General features: G+C 34.1%; 2 protein-coding genes across 6 annotated transcripts; one reads left to right on the top strand and one right to left on the bottom strand.

Annotated features, from left to right (window-relative positions):
- Positions 1–6,267: 6,267 nt before the first annotated feature.
- On the bottom strand, positions 6,268–9,517 carry LOC148610982 (uncharacterized). 5 transcript variants are annotated; one of them, XM_088590953.1, is made up of 3 exons: positions 9,328–9,517; positions 7,419–7,696; positions 6,268–6,732 (listed from the first exon to the last, which is right to left on the bottom strand). In XM_088590953.1, the coding sequence occupies exons 2-3, from the start codon at positions 7,683–7,685 to the stop codon at positions 6,457–6,459; spliced, it is 543 nt and encodes a 180-aa protein (XP_088447079.1). In that variant the 5' UTR covers positions 7,686–7,696; positions 9,328–9,517; the 3' UTR covers positions 6,268–6,456. The 5 variants fall into 5 exon arrangements, with proteins under 5 accessions (XP_088447079.1, XP_088447077.1, XP_088447078.1 ...); XM_088590951.1 differs by lacking the exon at positions 9,328–9,517 and adding an exon at positions 8,676–8,823; XM_088590952.1 differs by lacking the exon at positions 9,328–9,517 and adding an exon at positions 8,609–8,749.
- Positions 9,518–9,850: 333 nt separating this feature from the next.
- Positions 9,851–22,739, top strand: LOC148610981 (beta-lactamase domain-containing protein 2-like). Its single transcript, XM_088590948.1, is given in 9 exon segments — positions 9,851–10,038; positions 12,266–12,457; positions 12,898–12,997; positions 15,811–15,916; positions 17,760–17,882; positions 19,007–19,191; positions 19,866–20,105; positions 21,091–21,176; positions 21,178–22,739. Coding segments are annotated over 9 exon segments (1,266 nt in total). The 5' UTR covers positions 9,851–9,895; the 3' UTR covers positions 21,269–22,739.
- Positions 22,740–22,810: the final 71 nt, after the last annotated feature.

The raw sequence follows: 22,810 nt of genomic DNA, 5'->3' as shown, positions 1-22,810 counted from the left end.
TGTAAGAAGACTAGCGCGATGATTAGTTTCATACATAAACAATAAGGTGCGTGCACTTAACAGGAGCAGGTGGCGTCAGATTGCTAGTATATGTTGTATGTTTTCCTCGGGTTTTCGTTTTTTTGTTTGCAATCGAGTGCACCCTACCTTTTTGTTCTATTTACATCCTTCCATTGCGTATATCTCTATAGGAATTTGTATTACGTTTTACTGTTTTACTGCAAATCAGTTTCAAATTTGTAAGCTATGTATAGGAAATCAATTCATTCTCCCCTTTGCAAGATATTTAAGCGACTTCATCTTCCGTATGGGATAACATGTTATATATATATCCATGAGGTGGATAGGCGTTTATATTTGTGCATGATTACAAATCAATGTCACAATAGTAAATACCAAGTATTTTAATATCCTTTTATCATTAATATGAATTTGAGTAAACAATTGACATGAATCTTCTATACTTCTTTACCAAAAATGGGAATATAAAGATTTCACAATTTTATCAACCTTAGATACGATTATAATTGCTAATTTAATCCATATAACATAGGACAGATTCAAAACAATACGGCTCATAATCGCATCGTTCTTCATTGATAGTTACAAAAAAGAAAAGCTTATATAAATCGCATCTATCCCAAAGAACTTGAGATAAAGGATACTACAGACACTGTGAAGTCAGCCTCATATCTTCACCTATACTTAGAAATTGATGGTAAAGGAAAACTATTGACCAAACTTTACGACAAACGTGATGACTTTTCATTCAGAATTGTCAACTTTCCTTCCATCTGTGGCAACATCCCTTCAGCACCTACGTATGGAGTGTTCATATCACAACTCATACGTTATGCCAGAGCTTGCCGAAACTACGCAGACTTTTTGTATCGCGCTATAACTCTAACAAATAGGCTTTTGGAACAGGGTTATGTTGCTACCAAGTCAAGACTACAGAAGTTTTATGGTCGTCATCATGAACTCGTGGATCGTTATGGTGTATCCATCAGCACCATGAAAACTGATTTATTCAACGGGTCATAGTTTTCCTTTCCTCGTTTGTCTACCCCGGACTTGACTTTTTATGAGCAACTGGGCGGGTGTTTCTAGAAAAGCAGAGGGCGCTTACCCTGCCGGTGCACCTGGTCCATGCTCCCAGTTTTTAGTGGAGTCCGAGTTGCTCATTTACTTTTGTTACTTTTTATGTATGATTTAGTTACTTTATGTTCTTTGTTGTATATGTCTGTTTTCCATGTCTGGTCTTTGTCCCTGGATTACATTCTTTTGATTACCGCTATAACCTTGGTTCCCTTGATTACTCTTTTTTAATGACATAGTTAATCAAAATATCATTATTAAATGAGTAATGTATGACTAGCCAGTTTATTAGTTTTTAAATTCATGACATTTAATCATATGACGAATAATATGACAAATTGAAGCTTGAGCTCTCATTTCTGTTTCTGTAAAGATTAATTTTTAAATATACCTTTTCATATTTCTCTACATAATTGTTAATTAATTCAGGGAAAAAATACTTGTTAAATAAATCATCGGCAAAAAAAGATCCATCGGACAAAATCAAAACAAATCATTGTACAAAAACGGTTTATCGAAGAACATCCATACCCACTATGTTAAAAGTTTGATACTTATATGACTAGGACAATCTGCGGGAATAAATCCAGATAATAATGACGCTTCATTTTTTATTTCAGAATGTACACATCAAAGTTACTTACTGATCAATGGATTGTGCTTCAAAAGAAGTTCAACCCTTCGGCCATGGCATGGTGCCTTGCTTGACTGTCAAGCTGATGGAGGGCATTTAGCAGTCTTTGATTCACCACACGAAACTGTCGCGGTTGTCAATATTCTGGCAAGATATTGTAAATACATTTAAGGAAAGTTTTAGTCATTGAACAGTTTATACGAAATAACCAGATTTGTGACAGTTTACACTTAAACTGGTCCTTACTACGTTATTGAGTAAAACGTATACAAATTTTCAGAAACAATCCTTCCAATTTCGTTTCGAACAATTGCAGTTCAAATTATATTCAAAGCTTTGCTTGGTATTACTTGAATCCCGGAAATAGCAACAATAGACGTGAATGGCGCCATAGTAGCAAACTAGGTCACATAAAAAAAATGACATGCTCACAGAGAACCTACCAACCACAAAATTTGTTACAGAATAAATTAATTTGATTACAAATAGAATACACGCCGGGTATTTGGACACTAGGAACCGGTTCGGACACTAGGAACGCGGGAAAAACAATTTTCTGGCACGCTATGGATGATCATAAGTTTTTCACTACCATGCATTGTGAATGTTTGATGTAAGATAACTGACGTGACACACCAACTGGGAATTATTAGTCTTGGTTTATGCCAAATTTCCTGTAATATAAGTCGATACCAAGTCTGCAGCAGCCCTGGATCGTCGAAAGTCTCAGAAAAAAAAATCCGAAATTTTTATTTCATTGTGTTATTCCTCTATCAATGATATCGGTTTTTAATTGTACTGAGTGATACACCTTCTAAAATCTATACTCGGTAATCAATTACAAAATCATCCTTTCAAATGAACTCGAAAGAGTACAGTTCAGGTTTTCATACTAAAAACTACGGGTCCATTGAATGGGAGAACACAATGAACGCGGGTTTGTATACTAAGAAAGCGGGTGTTTTAGACACTAAGAACGGGTCATTATCAATAAAACGTGTTACGAGAAAGTGGAAAGTACTTATGATGGGAAAACTCGCAGAAACACCAAAAAAGTGATTCAATGTCCCTGTTTATTAAAAGGAAGGGGCTTCCTGTACCCATGTTGGGTACGGATAACTTAGCGGATAATGAAAATAGCTTAACGTTTAAACGACAATCAACGGCCAAAAGAGTGTACATAATTTTCACATATGACATTCCGTTGAACTTGCATGTTTTTTTACATTAATCTTTACCCGATGAAGTAAAAATTCGGGATTTTTTTTCTGTTGCAAATTCATTATCGACCTATACTACTGGGAATTTGGCATTAACCAAACCTAATGATTCTTAGTAGGCGTGCCCCGTCAGGCATCCCATATCATGGTAGTAAAAAATTTATACTCACCCAAAGCCTGCCAGAATGTTGTTTTTTTTCGTGTTCAAAGTGTCCGACCAAGTTCCTAGTGTCCAAATACCCGGCATGGAGTAAACGAATGAGCCTCACAGATTCTTAATCATTATAACTTATACTTAGTGCGATTTTTCACATCTAGTGGGGTGCCAAAGATTGGTAGTTTACCGGTAAGAGCTTGATAATCGGTAATATGTACTGTTCAAGATCGGACGCCACTGTTTTTCTATAAGTCTACCGACGAAACCGTCAGTGCGTTCTTTTTTTGGGGGTTTATTTGACTTGAATAAAAGGGTTAACTGATAACAAATGCAAAACCAAACCAAACAAAATAAAACAAAACAAATACAAAACGAAATATTTTAACAAAAATAAATGCATAAGTGATCAAAGCAAAACTTTTTTTGTATCAAACAACGATAATATAAGGTAAATTGTTGAATTTGTCATTTCAGTTACCATGGCAACGTCAACAATAACGTATCTATTTTCTTCAGATCGTACACGTTAGAACATGTGGTCTTTCGTCCTGTTGTATTTTCAAGTAAAAGGCAATATAACTATCAAATACTAAGTAGGTAAACATCCGCTTCCCCCAGATATGGGTGCTTATTTCGTGGGAGCATCCGACTTACTACAGGAAGGAGAATGGAAGTGGGTGAAGGATTGTGCGGCAAACAATTTTACGTGGAAAATTACGCAGCAGAATAATGAAGAACTTGGTTTTCCTGGGAAGGATGCAGATACGTACATGAATACAAATGTAAATGAGAAGAAACCCAGATCACACTAAATAAATATATATATATATAGCTAGGAGCATAGACCATGTGCACCGGTAGGTAAGCGTCATCTGCTTTTCAAGGAACTCCCGCGGAGTTGGTCATAAAATATCACGTCTGACAGATGTTTGTGTTTGTTGGGGTTTAACGCCCGAGCAGCCATATTTCAGCTATATTCAGGCGACGTCCGAAAGAATATCTGATTATCTGAATAATGATAATGCTCAATTTTATGATGCATACCAAGAATTTTAACATCATATCATATCATAGAACAACATGTATAGACACTTTGAAATGACAGAAAGTGTTTACTTTGTAAAGGCTACTTCAGCTTAACTAGAATACCTGCTTAGCGACAGGAAGATTTAGACCAACAGCAGGCCTATGCAGGAGAAAGAGCATCGCGTTGGGCATGGTAAATAGAAATTCTACATTGAGAGCAATGGCTGAAAGGGGAAATGAATTTATATTCATAATGTGATTTGAGAAAGTTGGGAAGCCAGTGCATAGTAGAAACTCCAGTGCTACTGGGTTCAGTTTGTAAAGAGGTAGCAACGAATTTGTGTTTGTTCACAATTTCAATTTCTGAATATTTAGTCAGTTGGAATGTTGGTGAATTTGTAATTTTTTTTGTAGAATTTCAATTTAAAATTTATGACGAATAGCAATGATATTATTTGCAGCTTTATCAAAAGAAACAAAAACAAATTTCAAACCGAGTTGTTTGAGTTTGTGTTCTATACATCTTTTTCGTATTTGATCCTTTTCAATGAAGAAGGGTAGCGTGGGTGTGATTTGCCTTTAATAACATTTGTCGGGTAGCAACTTTTTATACGGACTGCGATAATAGAACAATTTATATTTCTAAATAATACTAGAAAGGGGATTGAACTCAAGTTATAACAACATTATGGAGGTCCTCTCAAAGATTACATAGTGACAGCAATTAAATAGAACTAAAAATAACAATTAATAGAAAATAGGAAAAGGCAATGCAAATTAATATGACCGATATGAAATTAAAATAAGGAAATAAAATAAAAAAGGAGGGTATGGCAAAAAGGGCGGATAGGGGTAACGTGAGAGATAGTTAGTTTATATTTACATGAAGTATTATTCAAACCTTATAGTTCGTTTGATAAAAAGATGAACTCAAGCAAAAATATTCGTGTTTTCATCGTATGTAAAATGTTCATCACCAGCCAACATAAATTCTATGGTTAAGTACACTAACCGTGCCAACAGAGACTTTCCATGTCCATTATACAAATTTCATTCCTTAAAAATAGTGGCTGCAAAATTCGAAAGGATGGTCAATACTTCAAGGGGATGGCATTACATTTATACATTTTATATCGATATTTTTTCGTTGTGACAAGGAACGCAGGCCATTTGTAACTGATTTTTTTTTTTTTGGGTGTTTAATTAGGCTTTTTTTTTCGCGCAATGGCCAGGTGAGTGTAGTGATAACGCTTAAGTACTTTAACCCGCCCGCTTTTTTTTGCGCCTATCTCAGGTCAGGAATTTCTGGCCTATATATGTCTTGTTCCGTTCTCGTCTTTGTTTTTTTTGTGTTGCTTGGGTATATGGGGGCAACTCTTTGCTGTGCCTGTGTGCAGTGGTGTTTTGGGGCCAGCTGCAGCCTGCCCTGTGGTGGGAGGGTTTCCTCGTCGTTCATTGCAGACCATTGGGTGGCCTTGAGATAACTTTTCACCCCGTTGGGGTTGTTGTCTCTTCGACATATTCACCATACCTATTCTCGTTATATCATGATTTATGGATCTATTAATCAACCTTATCACATCTTCTGTACAGTTTCAATTCAAGGGTGTTAATAAAGTTGAGTTTTATGAACCACGTTTGTGTCAATAATTCATTACAGGAGCAATAAACAAATAAATTCGCAGGCTCATATTAACAGGTGCGGAGGACTTTGTACAGGGGATGACCCGAAAATACCTCCCAATCAAGTCCATGAGATACCTGAATACGTCATTATTGCATGCTTACTATATGTTATCGCGTATACTATTTGTTATAGTATAATTTTAGGTACATTTTCAATTGATTTCTCCACCTAACAACTTTCATGATTGTCTTCTTTTTCATTAGAATATTTAAAGTATTGCAAAATATATCATTGATCGTTAGAACATTCATTTAGTAAACATGCGCCTCGTTAGAAAATGCTTTATCAGGTAATTGCTTGAAAGTAAAATCCTAACGGCGAGATCAAGTTTCCATATTTTTCTTATGAGAGGATGGAATCGATAGAATATCATATAAACCCGATATGTATTCAAAATTGAATTGAATCGGAACTGAAACATAACCGGAAAATTGAAAAGAGTGTGTTATTATTACATTGTATTTATCCGTCAGTAACTGTGAAAACTGTTGTAATAGTGGACAATAATAAAACAAAAGTGATTGGTCATCTCTGAAAGGAGATTGTTTTGTTCCTTATTTGGATTAAAAGGCGTGACATTCTTAAATACGTTAGAATTCTAGTGGTCGGAGATTGAAAGAATCTATTAAAGCTGTCATTGCACCGATTCTGGTTTTATTCTCCTCTCCACCCACTCTGGAGTTGACCAAGGACTGCTCCATGCAAACCTTGGTGATGTCAATACATACAAGAGCCAAGACTGTCCTATGAGAAATGATACTATAACTTGTACAGTACTAAGATGCTGTCCAAGTAAAATACTCATTACAAAGTGAACCAGAATATCGAATGAAGTTCCCAGAACCGATTGAAGATCCCAGTTTTTATAAAGTTCCGTTCTGGTCCAGTCTAGAGAACTCCAACTTACAATCTGAAATATGGAAAATGTTTTCGATGATATTCCTTTCGGTTTTTATGCAAATTTCTGACAAATACATGAAACACTTTCGTCTATATAAGTTGATCCTATAAGCTATGCTTTAAAGGTTGTCAAACAAGCAGTGCCATTTACGTATTTAATACTGTCAGTATATGTACACTACTCATTATACATTTCTACAGGAAAAGAATCAATAAGTTCTGTAAATTATTGGAGAGTTCATGATCAACTTTCTAATTTTGTATCTTTTTGTCATTACGAAAGGATAATCCTGATGTAACTTACACGAGTTCCTTTTGAAGATATGGGATTGTTTTCATGAGTGTTGAGAAATTTCATCTTTTACAGAGATTGGGCACAGCGGAACTAGCTCCAAAAAAGCATAAAATGGAAATTAAAAAAAATATATCCATGGAAAACGACTGGACAGTACAACAAAGAACATTAACAATCAACTAAAAACTAAAACGAGACATAATAGTTCATAGTAGTGTCATTCATTTTAATAATTTAAGTTTATTGGATATTATGAAAATTGTTTTTTTTTTTCAAATCTCATGTCATGAATAGAAAGTGATTTAAGGACATATGTACTGGATAATAAAATATGTATTTTTCATAAGAATATAGATTACTGCCTCCCTAATTTGTTCCTTGATGCTTTCAACTTAACTTACTCGTTTTGTGAGAGTTGTCTTTTCCCAAAATAAAACGTAGTAAAGATGTTGTACGAACTGTATTCCAGCTAACCACTGATATCTTTGAAGAACCACAAAAGATGAGAGAAAAACGGTAACTAAGTCTGTGAAAAAGTATAAACGCATTCGAACAAGATCCTTCCGCGGTAACTGTCTTACTCTAAACATAATCAAAGAATGTCCAACCAAGTGAAATGACTCAAAAGTAAATAAAATAATGTATGCTGCAGTTGTTACTGAATACATGGCTATGTTCTCTGCAAAACACAAAATATATTATATTTTAAACCAGTGAAAATATAGCGCGGAATTAGTTAACAAATAATTAGAATAGTAAACACGTTGTATGGATCACTACTGTTCATTTAAAGATGTGTGCGAGTTTTTCTCCACGTCTTTGCTTCGTCTTGTTCCCTAGGCTGACGAGCCATTCAGTGACAACATACAGATGTGTCTTTTAAAGATGAACCGTTCTTATTAATGGAATCAATTAAACAGATAAAATGAACACTTTTGGCTAGAATTCAATAAATGAATCTATCACAAATGAAAAAAAAAAATACGCCACAGGCATTAAAAATTGAAAATGACATTAAAATTAAAATGAATCAGAAGAAAAAGAGTGGCGTAAAAAGGAAAGCATTAAATAAGAAAATTGATTTATAGAGAGACATTACAGTAATAATGACCGAGTTCTGTTGTGACTATGTTCAGTTTTGTAAGATTACATGTACCACATGTAACTTATTTTTAATTTATAAAATTGAAACCTTTTTGCCATGTTTCTCAAAATTTGAACATTAGAAAAACACAAGAAAAACATTACCTTTGAAGAAAAAAAGAATAATATGTATTGTGCGCTATCTCGAGCAAGAATCAATGTTTGTAGATGCATGAAACGACAGTGTTAATCCATTCCTGTTCACATGAGTATGGCAGGGTAAGGGTAATGTCTACGCAGATACGTCAATATAGTAGCACTTCATTCAATACAGAGATCCGTCCCCGGGAATGTGTCACTGTACATTGCCAATTATTTCATATAGACATTGTTTTATGTTCTGCACAGATTACTTAACCTTGAATAAAGTTTGCTTACGTGACATTTCTCTATAATGCGAATGAAACTTGTACGGAAGTTAACAAAGACTGAAAAAAGGTAAACTCACCTTTAAACTAATCCTAAAAATAACTGAAAATAATTTAAAATGTGTGTACATATCACTGATTACGAACCTCGAGCAACTGTAATGTCCTAAAACATATCCGGATATGAACGAATCAGCTGTGTATTATCTAATTTTAGAACATAAAATGTGCATTGTATGTTGGTGTAATGCTCAAATGTCTATATTTCTACGAGGATTTAATGGAGAATGCACAAAACATTTAGTAAACAAGTTCTATTTCTTCTCACTAACTTTAGAAGATGTGTCATTAATCAATATTTTATATATAACTTAATTTTTAAATTATAGGACATTGACATTTAATTAAGAAATTTTAGAATGGATTGATTTAAAAAATCGAGGCCTAAAGATGGCATACATGGATTTTGTCAATGACAACATAAAGATGGGTTCTAGATAAGATTTTAACGAGTATTTACAACAGAGTAGAAATATACAGGTTATTTTTTTTACATTTTGTATCATCTCATTACTGTCGATACAGGATATCAAAAAGTGATAAATGATTCTACTTAGTCAAGTGACAACAACTATAAACTCTCACAGACTTATTTTTTGTTTCGAAGGGTAACAATATAGATATAAAGAAAAAATGCATAAACACAGAATTATGTGCCTTTTCGTGAAAATACTAAACAAAACAAAACAAACAAACAAAATTTAATATTAAAAAAAAATAACAGTTTGAAAACTCTCACCTTGCACAACCCCGGCCGTATGTGTATTTACACATTGAATCAATAATGTAAAGTGTAATCATATTGTTCTATCAATTGTAGCATGAATTATTAAGATTATTCAATCTCTTCTCGTAAGTTACAATCAAGACACCACAACTATATCACTACTAGAATAAACTGAATCCATAGGATACTTCCAGACTTGGGGCATTTGTCAACGAACTTATGACGAGCCAAAGTGGACAAAAATCAATATTTTGTAATATTAGAAAATGCTCATTTTTGTCCACTTGGGCTTGCCATACGAACTTTTTCATAACGGTTGTTGCATAATATTAATTCAGCGTGAATTGACTGTGTCTTTTAGAAGAATGGGAAAACAATAAATCAAGATATTTTTGCTAGTGATATATATGTTTTATCATATAGTTAATGTCCTAATTGATTTATCATTGGGTCATATTTTATTAACTACAACTATATATCGGAAAAGCAAACAATTGATCCGTGTCGATATCTGGCTGTCTCCGTTTTTGGTCATATATTATTTTACCGTCCTAAATACTGACACTGCCTTAAAGTAAACATGTTGTATAGTAAATGGACTATTTTCTGCATTTTGATCGCCATAAGTTTGTACTATTTTCGAAATTTATTTGACGAGGACCTCCCACCAGTGGTCGAAGGATTTTTCTTGCCAGAATTTCGGTCAGTGGCAGAAGTTTTTAGGTAGGTCTTCATTACATTATCGTTATCAGCTGATTGTGTATCTATCACCTAACGGCATGCAGCGCAAATTGTGCAGACGTAGATGTTATTTTTATACGGCTAAACAGTACATAAAATCTTGACATTTCTACTGTGACAGTGTATCGTATGCCAGCTGGTCACACGAGTTTTGACTATTAAAAATTCCTTTTGGGATTCGATACTAGACATATTTTTTTTTGTTTTAACAGTGGGATTATTTTTTACTGTGATGATCTATATGCATAATCCTTTCTGAATTCAGTGAATCATCTTATCTCCATTAATTACTTATTTTACTACAGTGTATATGAATATTTATGAACTTGACTTAAACTTGTACTCCTGAACGTTTTGACATTATGGGAAGTAACTTCATTATTCCTGCCATATTATATTCAACCCACTGAATCTGTTGGGAAAAGAAAATGAATCCCCGTTTTTTAATAACGGTGTCTTCTAATTTCCATGCCGCATTCCGACCCCTCGCTCCTACTTGTACATATACCACCAATTATACTTGGTGTTCAAACCCGGCCACCTTCTTATGTAAAGTCTGATGTGTATTGGTTGTATATTTTGTTTCTAGCTTTCTTGTGGACAGCCATGTGAGTTTAGAAACCAGTTCTTTTGTGAACTAATGATTTTTTACTCCTCTAAGTAACCTGGAAAAGTAGAAAGCTTAAGCTAATTTTGAATTAAACAACTACCCCATCAAACAACGATTTTACTCAGTAGACACTACCCCATCAAACAACGGTTTTACTCAGTAGACACTACCCCACCATGCAACGATTGTACTCAGTAGACACTACCCCATCAAACAACGGTTTTACTCAGTAGACACTACCCTATCAAACAACGATTTTACTCTGTAGACACTACCCCACCATGCAACGGTTTTACTCAGTAGACACTACCCCATCAAACAACGGTTTTACTCAGTAGAAACTACCCCATCAAACAACGGTTTTACTCAGTAGACACTACCCCATCAAACAACGATTTTACTCAGTAGACACTAGCCCACCATGCAACGGTTTTACTCAGTAGATACTACCCCATCAAACAACGGTTTTACTCAGTAGACACTACCCCATCAAACAACGATTTTACTCAGTAGACACTAGCCCACCATGCAACGGTTTTACTCAGTAGATACTACCCCATCAAACAACGGTTTTACTCAGTAGACACTACCCCATCAAACAACGGTTTTACTCAGTAGACACTACCCCATCAAACAACGATTTTACTCAGTAGACACTAGCCCACCATGCAACGGTTTTACTCAGTAGATACTACCCCATCAAACAACGGTTTTACTCAGTAGACACTACCCCATCAAACAACGGTTTTACTCAGTAGACACTAGCCCACCATGCAACGGTTTTACTCAGTAGACACTACCACATCAAACAACGATTTTTTTGTCAGTACACAAAACCGTTGGGCAGACTACAAATCTTATTTGAAGTATGAATTTAAAAAGATTTATGAGTATATTACTGGGTTGTTAAAATATAGTGAATGATAACATAAATGCAATAGTCAGCAGAATTAAATTAATGTACATACATGTGTGTCAGTGATTTATATTTGGTTAATGCTGTCTATGGTTAATGTTTGCAGTGTGGTTTTTCCTCTCAATTTTTCCTTTTCTTTGTATTTGTTTCTAAGATAATAAATGATATGACTGTTACTGTATATTCGAATTGATAGTTAACATTAATGTTAAGGTTTTTACACAATACATGTACATGGACTTGGTATTTCGATTTGTTATGTGATTTTCGATAAATTGTTGACTTTAATACTATAAACATTCTGTTATCATTATTTGCGGTGTAAATTTATTTTTACTGGTTATTACGGGCCATAAGTAACTTTGTAAGTGTTTCCAGAAAATCATACGGACAGGTCCAAGCCGCCAGTGGTATTCAATTTGCTCGTTCATTATTATTTTTCTGTATGTCAGTTTTTTATTCACTTTTGCTGTTTTTTTTTAGTATACTTTGGTATATTTTTACTAGGTTTGTTCTTTGACATTCGAACATCTTTGCTGCATGTAGATACTATTGTTATATTGACATTATATTATTGGTTTAAAAAGCCCTCTGTGTTGAATATATTTGAATAACACTCGCTGCTGCTATACTATTTCTTTTTGTGTGGTAGTGTATGTTACATTTAAGCCTGAAAATTTCAGAAAGCAAGTCGAAAGTGGGAAAGAAAAAGGTGGCAATTTCGCAGCCTTTTATAAGGGAAAGTTGGTGGTAGATTTGTGGGGTGGATATGCCGACCGGGAATCTCATCAGCGATGGAAAAACGATACCCTAGCCACAGCCTTCTCTACTACTAAAGGCATTGCTGCTATTCTCGCTGCTAAACTTGTGGATTTGTAAGTTGACTACCGATTTGTTAAACATAAAAATAAACTGTACTGGACACGGAGTCCATATACCGACTTCAACATTCATGTATTTAATATAAGTTTAAACTTATACAAAAAATTTCTTCTCAGAATATACATGAGGTTTGCAGAGAAGATTTTAGTTGTGTATATTTCCGAGGGGAAAAATTAGTGGTCCTGAAATGGCAGCCTTCATTATTATATCAATTTTGTTGGTTAAAAACGATTTTGCTTTCTGTGGTGTTTTACACATAATTGTTGATTATAACTTAAGATTTAAGTAAAGTATACCATAATTGTTTTTAATGAATACTTTAGGTCATGACACATTAAAAGCACATACACTACCCTGACAATCTGAATATCAAAGTCTATAAATAATGTTGATAAGACAACAACTAAATCAAACTATTTCTATTTGTCTACAGAGGTGTTTTAGATTATAAAGAGTTAGTGTCCTACTACTGGCCAGAATTTGGATCCAGTGGGAAGGAAAATGTTACTGTTGAAATGTTATTGAGCCACCAGGTAAATCCTATCATAATAAGCAGTATTCTGTAAAAAATGTTTTAACTATGGACCTACAGGTCGGCTTTATATCTGTAGTGAGAAACAATGAGTTATTTGCATCCCCTTCTCAAGTTTTTGTGTGAAGAATTTCAATTGAATTGCCACATCTAGCTCACCTGGCCCAACGTCGTCGTCGTGAACTATTTTTCAAAGCTATTCTCCTCTGAAACTACTGGACCAATTTGAACCAAACTTGGTATGAATTTACCTTAGGATGTTCTGCATAGAACTGATATAGGAATTATTGATCCGCAGAAAAGCACGACCGCTATATAGTGCTGCGGACAGGTATCAAAAAGTGCTTTAGTTTTCGAGTTTAATGGGCCTAGAGGGTATACGGCTGTATCATATGTCAGTGGAAAGATAAATAAAGTAGTTTTTGAATATCGTACTTATCAAAGTGAAAAACGGTAAAGTTTTCTGCTATTTTGCATTAATTAGAGGAGGGGTCAAAGATCAATCGACCCAAATACACTTTGATAAGTAATTTAAGTGGAATCGTTCATTGTAGGTAGTGGGAAACAAGTAACATGTAAAGATGACATGTATACAATTTCAAAAATGTGAACAAGAACTTTTTTTCCGACAAAACTGACTATTAAATCACAGAACAAAGTTTCCCCTAAAATTGGTTGCATTTTATTGTATTTTCAATGATAATAAGACACCGTAGAATATTACAGTGTATATCTAAATATTCTTTACCGAATAACAAGTAAAATAAACACATTCTCGATTCGATCTGCAACATGGGCTTTGCAGAATGAGTTTTAAGTTGCAAATTTTCACATATTTTAGCTACTAATTATACTAAAATTGTAAAATACGAAATCAATTCCCGGACAACCTGTTCTGTTTCCGAACTGTTGGTACAACAGAAAAGCATGAATATCATCCAAAGTAATTTATTTTTTGGCATGATCAAGATTTTAAGTGCTTTTTAAGCAGATAGATAAAAAGTTGACATAATGTTTCTGTTATTCAATAATCGAGCGCTCAACAAGATTCGTTTTCAGGAAATTGGAATGAAGAATAGGATATCCATAGTCAAGATAAAGCACCAAAAATACCAAAATAGTCATAAGAATAACATATATAAATTTGAAGAATTAACTAGCAAGCCAAAAACTGGGGTTTGGACCAGGTTCATTGCTACGATATTAATTTTAACGCTTTTCTGTTTTTTTCTTTTTCGCCCGTCGATCTGTTCTTATATAAATGATGTCATTCCGGTTTAAACGAAGGAGGGAAACTCTGACATTGCTTAAGAGTCATCTAGTATGTGAGGATGAAAAAGAGAACGTTACAAAGATTTTTTTGTAAATGGATTATTTCAAATAAAATCGGCCTTTACTTTCATATAGACCGATGGAAAAAAAGTTTCCAAATTATGAGTGGCTTATTTCCGATTCCTATATTTTACACGCATCTCCGTTAGGCAAGGGTTACGGTCCTGCCCCTCCCATTGCGTAAAGGGAGTTTGCAAGACCGTAACCCTAGGGTGGCGAAGATGTTTTTACAATTGTGATCCCATATTCAGTTTAATTCTTATTGGTATTTAGAATATAACAAATCAGAATTTGAGTGAACTGTAAAGTGGCTCACTTATTCATTCTTTGCGCGAAGCAGACAGACATGATTAGCTGCCCGAAAATTAAAACTATGACATTGTAAATGTCTACCTTGTCAAAATATGACAACAGAAGTAGCATACAATTCAATGCACAAACCACTTACTACAACTGCTCTGTACATGTATGTTTACGCCGCAAAAAGAAAGAAAGTTTGTAACAACTTATAGACAGTAAATATAGCAATTGTATACCCTGTTTTTAAACGTCTTGGTCAGGGCCTCTAGCTCTCTTTGTTTTTAATATTCTTGATCCGCCCCTGGCCTGGACAATGATGTTTCCTTTGCACTAATATTCTGTAACAACTATTACCATTGTGTCCTATTCTTACGGCTACTTAAACTGGAGTCTTTTTGAGAGGTAAAAATCTTAGAAGTTTTTATTGCGTCTGAACTTCTTACTTATTTTTGCGTTAGAATTTTTACAAGAAATCTTGTTTGTTTTTATCAAATAGTTCAGTATAATCCGTGCAGAGCAGCGGCGGATCCAGAGGGGGTGCACGAGATTGACTTCCCCCTTTTTATTGGAAAATTTGTCATTTTCATGTGTGAAATTGACAAAAATAGTAAATAATATCCTAGCACACACACCCTTTTCTGAGGAACCCCGGCTGGCACCCCCTTTTTACAGTGTCGATCCACCATTGCAGAGGATATTGCTTTTCAAGCATCAGCCGAGCGCACAGTTAAACATCATAAGACATAAATGTTGTGACAACATGCATGTACATGTTTGCACATACTTCCATGCGAAGATCAAAGTTCACAGTTTATGTATTGTCAAATTTATTACGAAGTACAAGCCTTATCATGAACCCCTGAGTCGCATTTTTTGTTTGAGAAGCCCTGATTAATGGTTTTAAAAATCTTGACGGTTTTATTTGAAGTCCAAGCATACAATGAGGTTATCAATAGTCTAATGCACACTTTATTTTACAAGGCTTGTTTTTAAATATATTGGTTTTTGAAAATGTACATGTATTAGTGAAATCATATTATATACTGTTTGTTTTATGTATTTTTCAATGGTAATTTTTTCCATCCTCTTTAATGAGAAATTAGCACCTTTAAAGTTCATGGCCACTCTATTTTGAAAGTTCTCCAATTGAAATTTATTGGTATGCTGTACTTATTCTTGTAGGCTGGACTGGCTTATTTGGATAAGAAGTTAACTATTTATGACATTGAAGATAATCCATCTAAACTAAGAAATATTTTAGCGAAGGAACGTCCAAAATGGCCACCAGGTATTCCTAAAATCTCAAACTATACATACTAATACTTATCTGCTGTTTTTATATGTAATTATATTTTATTCTGTTCTGTATGTAGATTGTCTCTGTTTTGTGTTATTTGGTTAAAATGTTATAAATATAATGTCATTTTTTAGTTTCAATAATCGATTAATATTATTTTGTCAAAGGACAGTTCTTACTGTTTTTGAATTTCATGTTATACATGTAATTCCTATTTTCCCGGTGTTCGCAATCTGCAAAGTATATAATCGGTTCGTATTTAAAGCTGCTTTAGCTGTCATTTTCCTATTTTTTTGTTTCTTTTGAAATATGCCTTAACTTTGAATTATTTCTACTAAATTGTACTTTTACAGTACAATTTCATTTGATAATCACAAATAAAACGCATTTGTACATGAAATTTGTGTCGATACATATATTGCCTTGCAAGACAAAAAGTCGACCTAGATAAAATTTGTATACATGTAACTTCTGGTAACCTTAATCCGCGCATGTGCTGTTAGGGTCGATTCTTTAAAAATAATTTCTGATTGCAAAGCGAAAGTGGTTAATCAAGAAAAAGATGAAATGAAATGAAACGAGACATGTGCTGGCCTATGCATCAGTTATTGCTATTTTTAACCAAGGTGAAAATATTTTTAACCTAGGTAACTGTCCTGTTGGCAATCTTCGGAAGTAATGGCGAAAAATAATTATATTAGAGCTATCGATCTTCTTTGATTAAAAAAAACGTTGTTTTCACAATATTCTGTAGGTATTATCCCCATTTGTTGCTTCAATTGCATTACTACAAACTTATTTCATTGAATCAGCAAAATTCAGTAGAATTAAAACTGAACAAATTTGGCAGCTAAAACAGCTTTAAATGCCCAAGTATAGCATTGTTCGTATTTTTTGTAAAACTAATACCGGCAAAGTTTCCCTATGTCCTCATTTAATGGAGTAATTAAAGCAAACCTATCAATATAGCTGCCAATAATTCAATAATCATTTTATTCATGGTTTCGAACTTTTCTGAGGGGATCGGTTAGATTATCTCTAGTTTTAAGAGTAATCAAGGGAACCAAGATTATAGCGGTAATCAAAAGAATGCAATCCAGGGACAAAGACCAGACACGGAAAACAGACACACACAACAAGAACATAAAGTAACTAAAATAATATATACAAAGTAACAAAAGCAAATGAGCAACTCGGACTCCACTAAAAACTGGGAACATGGACCAGGTGCACCGGTAGGGCAAGCGTCCTCTGCTTTTCTAGAAACACCCGCCCAGTTGCTCAAAAGTCAAGTCCGGGGTAGACAAACGAGGAAAGGAAAACTGACCCGTTGAATAAATCACTTTTTATGGTGCAGATGTATACACCAGCTATGACCCGTTGAATAAATCAGTTTTCATGGTGCAGATGGATACACCATAACGATCCACGAGTTCATGATGACGACCATAAAACTTATGTAGTGATGACTTCAATCTTGTAGCAACATAACCCTGTTTCAAAAGCCTATTTGTTAGAGTTCTAGCGCGATACAAAAAGTCTGCCTAGTTTCGGCAAGCTCTGGCATAACGTATGAGTTGTGATATGAACACTCCATACGCAGGTGCTGCAGGGATGTTGCCACAGATGAAAGGGAAGTTGACAATTCTGAATGAAAAGTCATCACGTTTGTCGTAAAGTTTGGTCAATAGTTTCCCTTTACCGTCGATTTCTAAGTGTAGGTCAAGATATGAGGCTGACCTTACATTGTCTGTGGTATCCTTTATATGAAATTACTCCATTGGCATAATTACAGTTCAAATTATAAGATATAGTTTGGTGATGTTTATTTCAGGAACAGGGTTTGCTTATCACGGGATTACATTCGGGTTTTATGTAGACCAGCTTTTGTCGTTGGCAGATCCTAAGAAAAGACGTGTGGATGACATATTTAGGGAAGAAATTGCAGAGCCTTTTGGTACTTATTCCTTTGTATAATGTGATGAAGGTGAAAACTTTTAACGCTCCTGAAGAAACATTAATATCTTTGATCATTTTTGTCATCACTGATTTGATATATTATACTTATAACCTTCAAATCTGGTCAGTTTTGTAATGATATATGTCCTAAAGCATTTAACTAATTGTCATGGTCTGATATGTCTATTGGCGAAGTGTTCGACATTCTTAAGGAATTATTGGTTGACATGGTCCGAAATGTCTTCAGGTCGAATTGTCCGGCACTGGTAAACAATATGGTTCTTAACATTTGCGAAACTTGTTAAAAGATTTCTTTTATTCAATTTAGTTTCACTTCATTATATTTCGAATTGTATCATTTAATTATGTTTTTATTACGATTTGATTCATTTTATCAAATTGTTTCGTTTTCGTTTCGGATATTGATTCTTTTTCTTGCCATGAGTGCAGAACCAAGTTCATAATACAACCATAAACGATCCCTTTGGGAGCGTATAATATACCAAGAGTTACCACGGTCTAAGATATAGATCTTAAGATCATAATTCTGAGAAAATAAAAAAAACAAAAACGAAATAAATAAAACATCTACTCTATATGTTAAAGTATGGATTTGTGAACAGGCAACATTTCATTCTTAGAGGCTCCCACCCCTTCCCGCTAAAATCGGGACAGGAAAATGTATTACAAATGAATTGAAAATGTACTCATGGTGGAGATACCCATATTTGTTGAGAACTTGTGAAGTGATGAATATATGATTTATAAATCATAAGATAACATAGCGCCAAAAGACTTTTTTATTAGAAAGTAAGCGCTGTATAAAAAGTCAACAACACTTGAGTCTAGTGATGAATCATGCAAATATGACAATAGGGAATTCGAAGTCATCGCGTTTGTCCTAGAGCTAGTTCGAGACGGTTACGCTTTATCGATTTCTGGTAGTAGCTCAAGATATAAAACTTTTTCCTTTTATCTTAAAGTTTTGGGTTAGGGATCCTTGCAGACTTGCATCAACTGACGGAAGTATTAGTGGAAAAAAGCAAAATAAAAACAAAAAATGATAAAAACAATATTAACAGTGCTAGTACTGACCAACTGTGAATTGATACTTCGTTTTAGATCTTGATCTCCACATTGGTTTGCCAAAGTGTTTAGTATATCGATCTGCTAGATTTGAATTGGTTAGTGTTACTAAATATGTTATGAAGATATTGATGACACCATCTATGTGGAAGCGGTTATGGATTTTCCTTAGATATCCTGATGGTATTGCTACAAAAGGAACAAAAGTTTTAAAAGAAGCAGTAAGTTGTGTATTCCTGATCATGGTTGCGATCTCATTATGATAAATAAATTACTATTAAATAAATTTAATTAAACACTTTATCATGATCATTGTACATTTAGCAAGGGTTAGTCTTATGATCAAGCTCCGGATCTTCTGTGATGAAAATTTAAAACATATTGAGTAAAATGATAATGAAATTGTTCATTTATAATGAAACATAATTCTGCCAATAAATAGGGGAAATGAGAATCAACATCATCACATAAACTTAAGCTAAATTATCTTCTCTTATAGTTTGACTTTCGTGTCTTTTGTCGTGAGGTGTCAATCTTTCTGAGTTTATGTCTGATGCTTCTGCTATTCCGTAATAAGTTCCAACTGTTCAAAAGTTTTGAGTATCGAACAGCAATCTAATAGAAAAGCCAATACATATAAAATTTAAGTTCTAATATTGTAACACTCTTAGAGACAATTAAAAACCCTAACTTCTATCAGCATAAAAATTACAAAAATTGCATGTTACTTACGGAAACAAGAAAAAAAAACTAAAAACAAGCCCAAAACAAATGCCTCTTTCTCTGATTTTGGAAGCATACTTTCGTGTTTTGTAAGAGAACGAAATCCTATACTCCTTCACTCATACAAGGTAAATTCAAATAGGAAAAAAAGATAAAATGTTGTATTTTACAGATAACTAACGACCCGGCTAGAAGATGCTTACCACTTTCTTCCTTTAATGGCCACGGTAACGCTAGATCATTGGCTAAACTCTACAGTATCTTAGCCAATGGTGGAAGTGATAATGGTAAACAATTAATGTCTAAACATACAGTAGAACAACTGTTTACCATCGTTACAAGGGGATATAATTTAGACCTGGGTGAATACAATGTCCTAGGACGGGGACTTATTGAACAAAGTAACGTTAAAGTAAGTACTACCAGTCATAATTACCAAGTTTGATATACACATGAATAGTATTTATTTCAAAAGAATTAATTCTGGGAAGGCCTGTCGTGTTGAATAACTTTAATATACCTGAGATCAGTTATTCTTTCCAGTGATCAACATTTTTTTTTCATTATTTATAAAAGTAAAGTAGGCATACTGTAGTGAACAAAACAACCCGAAAACACAAAAAAGTAGTATTACTGTAGTGAACAAAACGACACGGGAACACAATAAGTAGGATTACTGTAGTGAATAAAACGACTCGGGAACAAAATAATAATATTGGAAAGTGTGAATAACCAAAATATGATCACGAGTGCCGAAGAACGCCTAGATTTAACGAGTGTGCGGAACTTGTTCCTCGCAGGAGTTAAATCTTTATGCGTTCTTGGCACGAGTGATCATATTTTTGTTATTCACGATAACCAATGGATTATCCTATTTATTTTATACATGTAGATTTACTCCATTATTCATTGCCATTTTCAATATGAATCTTATATTTTGTGAAGAGCGGATTGATATTCGTGTTGAGAAGTTTTGGCGGGAGAAAGTGCGAGAATGAAATTACCGAATTTACTGCACAGTGTGAATGATCGATTTTTTTTACACTGGGAACATTCCATAAATCATTGCTATCTATATAATAAGTAGGATTACTGTAGTGAACAAAACAACCCGGGAAAACAAAATGTAACAGCAGACAAAAAAGAATAATTATGTCACACAACACAAACGAACATTAACATAGCTATGAGCAACGCCGATCAATTTGAAACCGGTGATGAGCTTTAATGCTCTGGAAGGGTGGGCAGCTCCTGTATCTTAAGGAAATGGAAAAAAGTGAAATCTGCTGTCCATATAAATATGTGACCATTGCATCAAAAACTAATAGGACACTATCATGAAAACAATTAGTTGTCAAATCATCAGTCATATTTTGATCCTTTTTTCATTGCTCTAGGGTGAAGATATATATGGCCATCCAGGTTATGGTGGACAAATGGCATTTTCTGATGTAAAAAATGCAGTTGGCATGGCGTATCTAACATGATTTGTCAGTTTATGGTCTAGGAAATGATCCGAAATTCCTTAATTTACAAACTGAGTTTTATAAAGTTATAGACACTCTTAAAAGTTAATATAGATAATTGGTTAGTGAGATCAATATGTTTTTCATGGTGTGCCTTTAGGATCAAAGAATCAAGTCTGATTAAAATTCATATCACTTTTAATTTTGCTATAAATAATTGTTTTTATTTCTTATCTGTAACCCATTTTCTTGTGAGTGGTTTTAAGACTGATAGTCTGTGCTAGTTCAAAGATATTGCTATCATTTGGCGCCCGTCATCATCCGTCGTCGTTAACAATTTAAAAAAAAACTTCTCTCCCCTGACACTGTTTGACCAATTGGAACCAAACTTGGTATGAATGTTTCTTTGGGTATTCTGCATAGAACTGATGTGGGGATGTTTGATCTGTCGAAAAACGGCCGCCGATATAAAACTTAGAGTATAGGGTTCAGACAGCAATTTTTCGCTTATATCTCCAAAACCCTCAAGTTAAGTCTAATTCTGACTGGATAAAAGCATGATGAGATCTATTTGTTGTCAAATTTTCGATTAAGTCCATTGAGCATGTTGGAGGTATTGCCCTTTATGTACGTTTTTTGCTATTTTTTAATGCTATTTCTTTCAAAAATCTTCTCCTTTTACACTATTTGACCAATTGGAACCAAACTTAGTATGAATGTTTCTTGGGGTATCCTGCATAGAACTGGTCTTGGGATTTTTGATCCGTCAAAAAACATGGCTGTCTGTTACTAAAAGTAGAACATAGGGGTACACAGCAAAATGTGCCACATATGATAATCATATGGTGCTCGAATCATGATAATCATTTGGTAATCATATGAAAATCATATGATATCTAACATGTGATAGTCATATGATTATCATATGATTCTCACAATTATGTTAATTTTGGCTTGAAAACATATGACAGTCATATGTTTGTGAAAAACACATGATTATCATTATGTAAAGCGAATCATATGATTATCATATGGTGCTCGATTTATATGATAATCATATGATGCAAACCATATGATTCTCGTGTGTGTGCACATTTGCCTGTGTAAGAATGTAGTTTTTCGCTTATATCTCAAAAACCGGTATTTTTAAGCTAATTTTTTTCAGTGGCTGATATGATCCTTATTATTAGGTCTACAAGTCTTCAGGGATAAAGTTGTTAGATGACTTGTAAGAGTTATTGCCCTGAAAGGGGAAAATGACGGCTTTTTTGATGCAGTTTTCAGCCACTTTTTTTAAATCTATGATAGATAGATAGAAACTTTCAATTTCTAAAATGATCCTTGTGATAAGTCCTACCAAAGTCTTCTTGAGTCAAAATTGTCGGACAACTTCTTGTTAAATTTATTGCCTTTGAAAGGCAAAATTCAACCAGGTGAACGATTCAGGCTCCTGGGAGCCTCTTATTTTATATTTGTTTTGTATATTTATGAAGAAAAGGGAGATATATATTACAATTCCATTTTCAGATTACTTACATATTTATTAGAAATAAATGTTGTCGTCTGAGTATATTTTTAAAGGTGGTTTTTATTGATTAGTTGATGGTAGAAGAACTTACCCTATCTAGAAAAACAAATATTGTTTACACCA

This window comes from Perna viridis, chromosome 7, assembly GCF_037379345.1.
Source record: "Perna viridis isolate PV_CMFRI_1.1 ecotype Kerala chromosome 7, ASM3737934v1, whole genome shotgun sequence".
Taxonomy (NCBI): Eukaryota; Metazoa; Mollusca; class Bivalvia; order Mytilida; family Mytilidae; genus Perna; species Perna viridis.
This window is presented reverse-complemented; position numbering and strand designations above follow the sequence as displayed.

Coding starts and splice junctions, on each gene's coding strand:
- LOC148610982 (XM_088590949.1), bottom strand. Junction 6,733..7,418: donor AGACAACTCTCACAAAACGA/GTAAGTTAAGTT, acceptor TCCATATTTCAG/ATTGTAAGTTGGAGTTCTCT.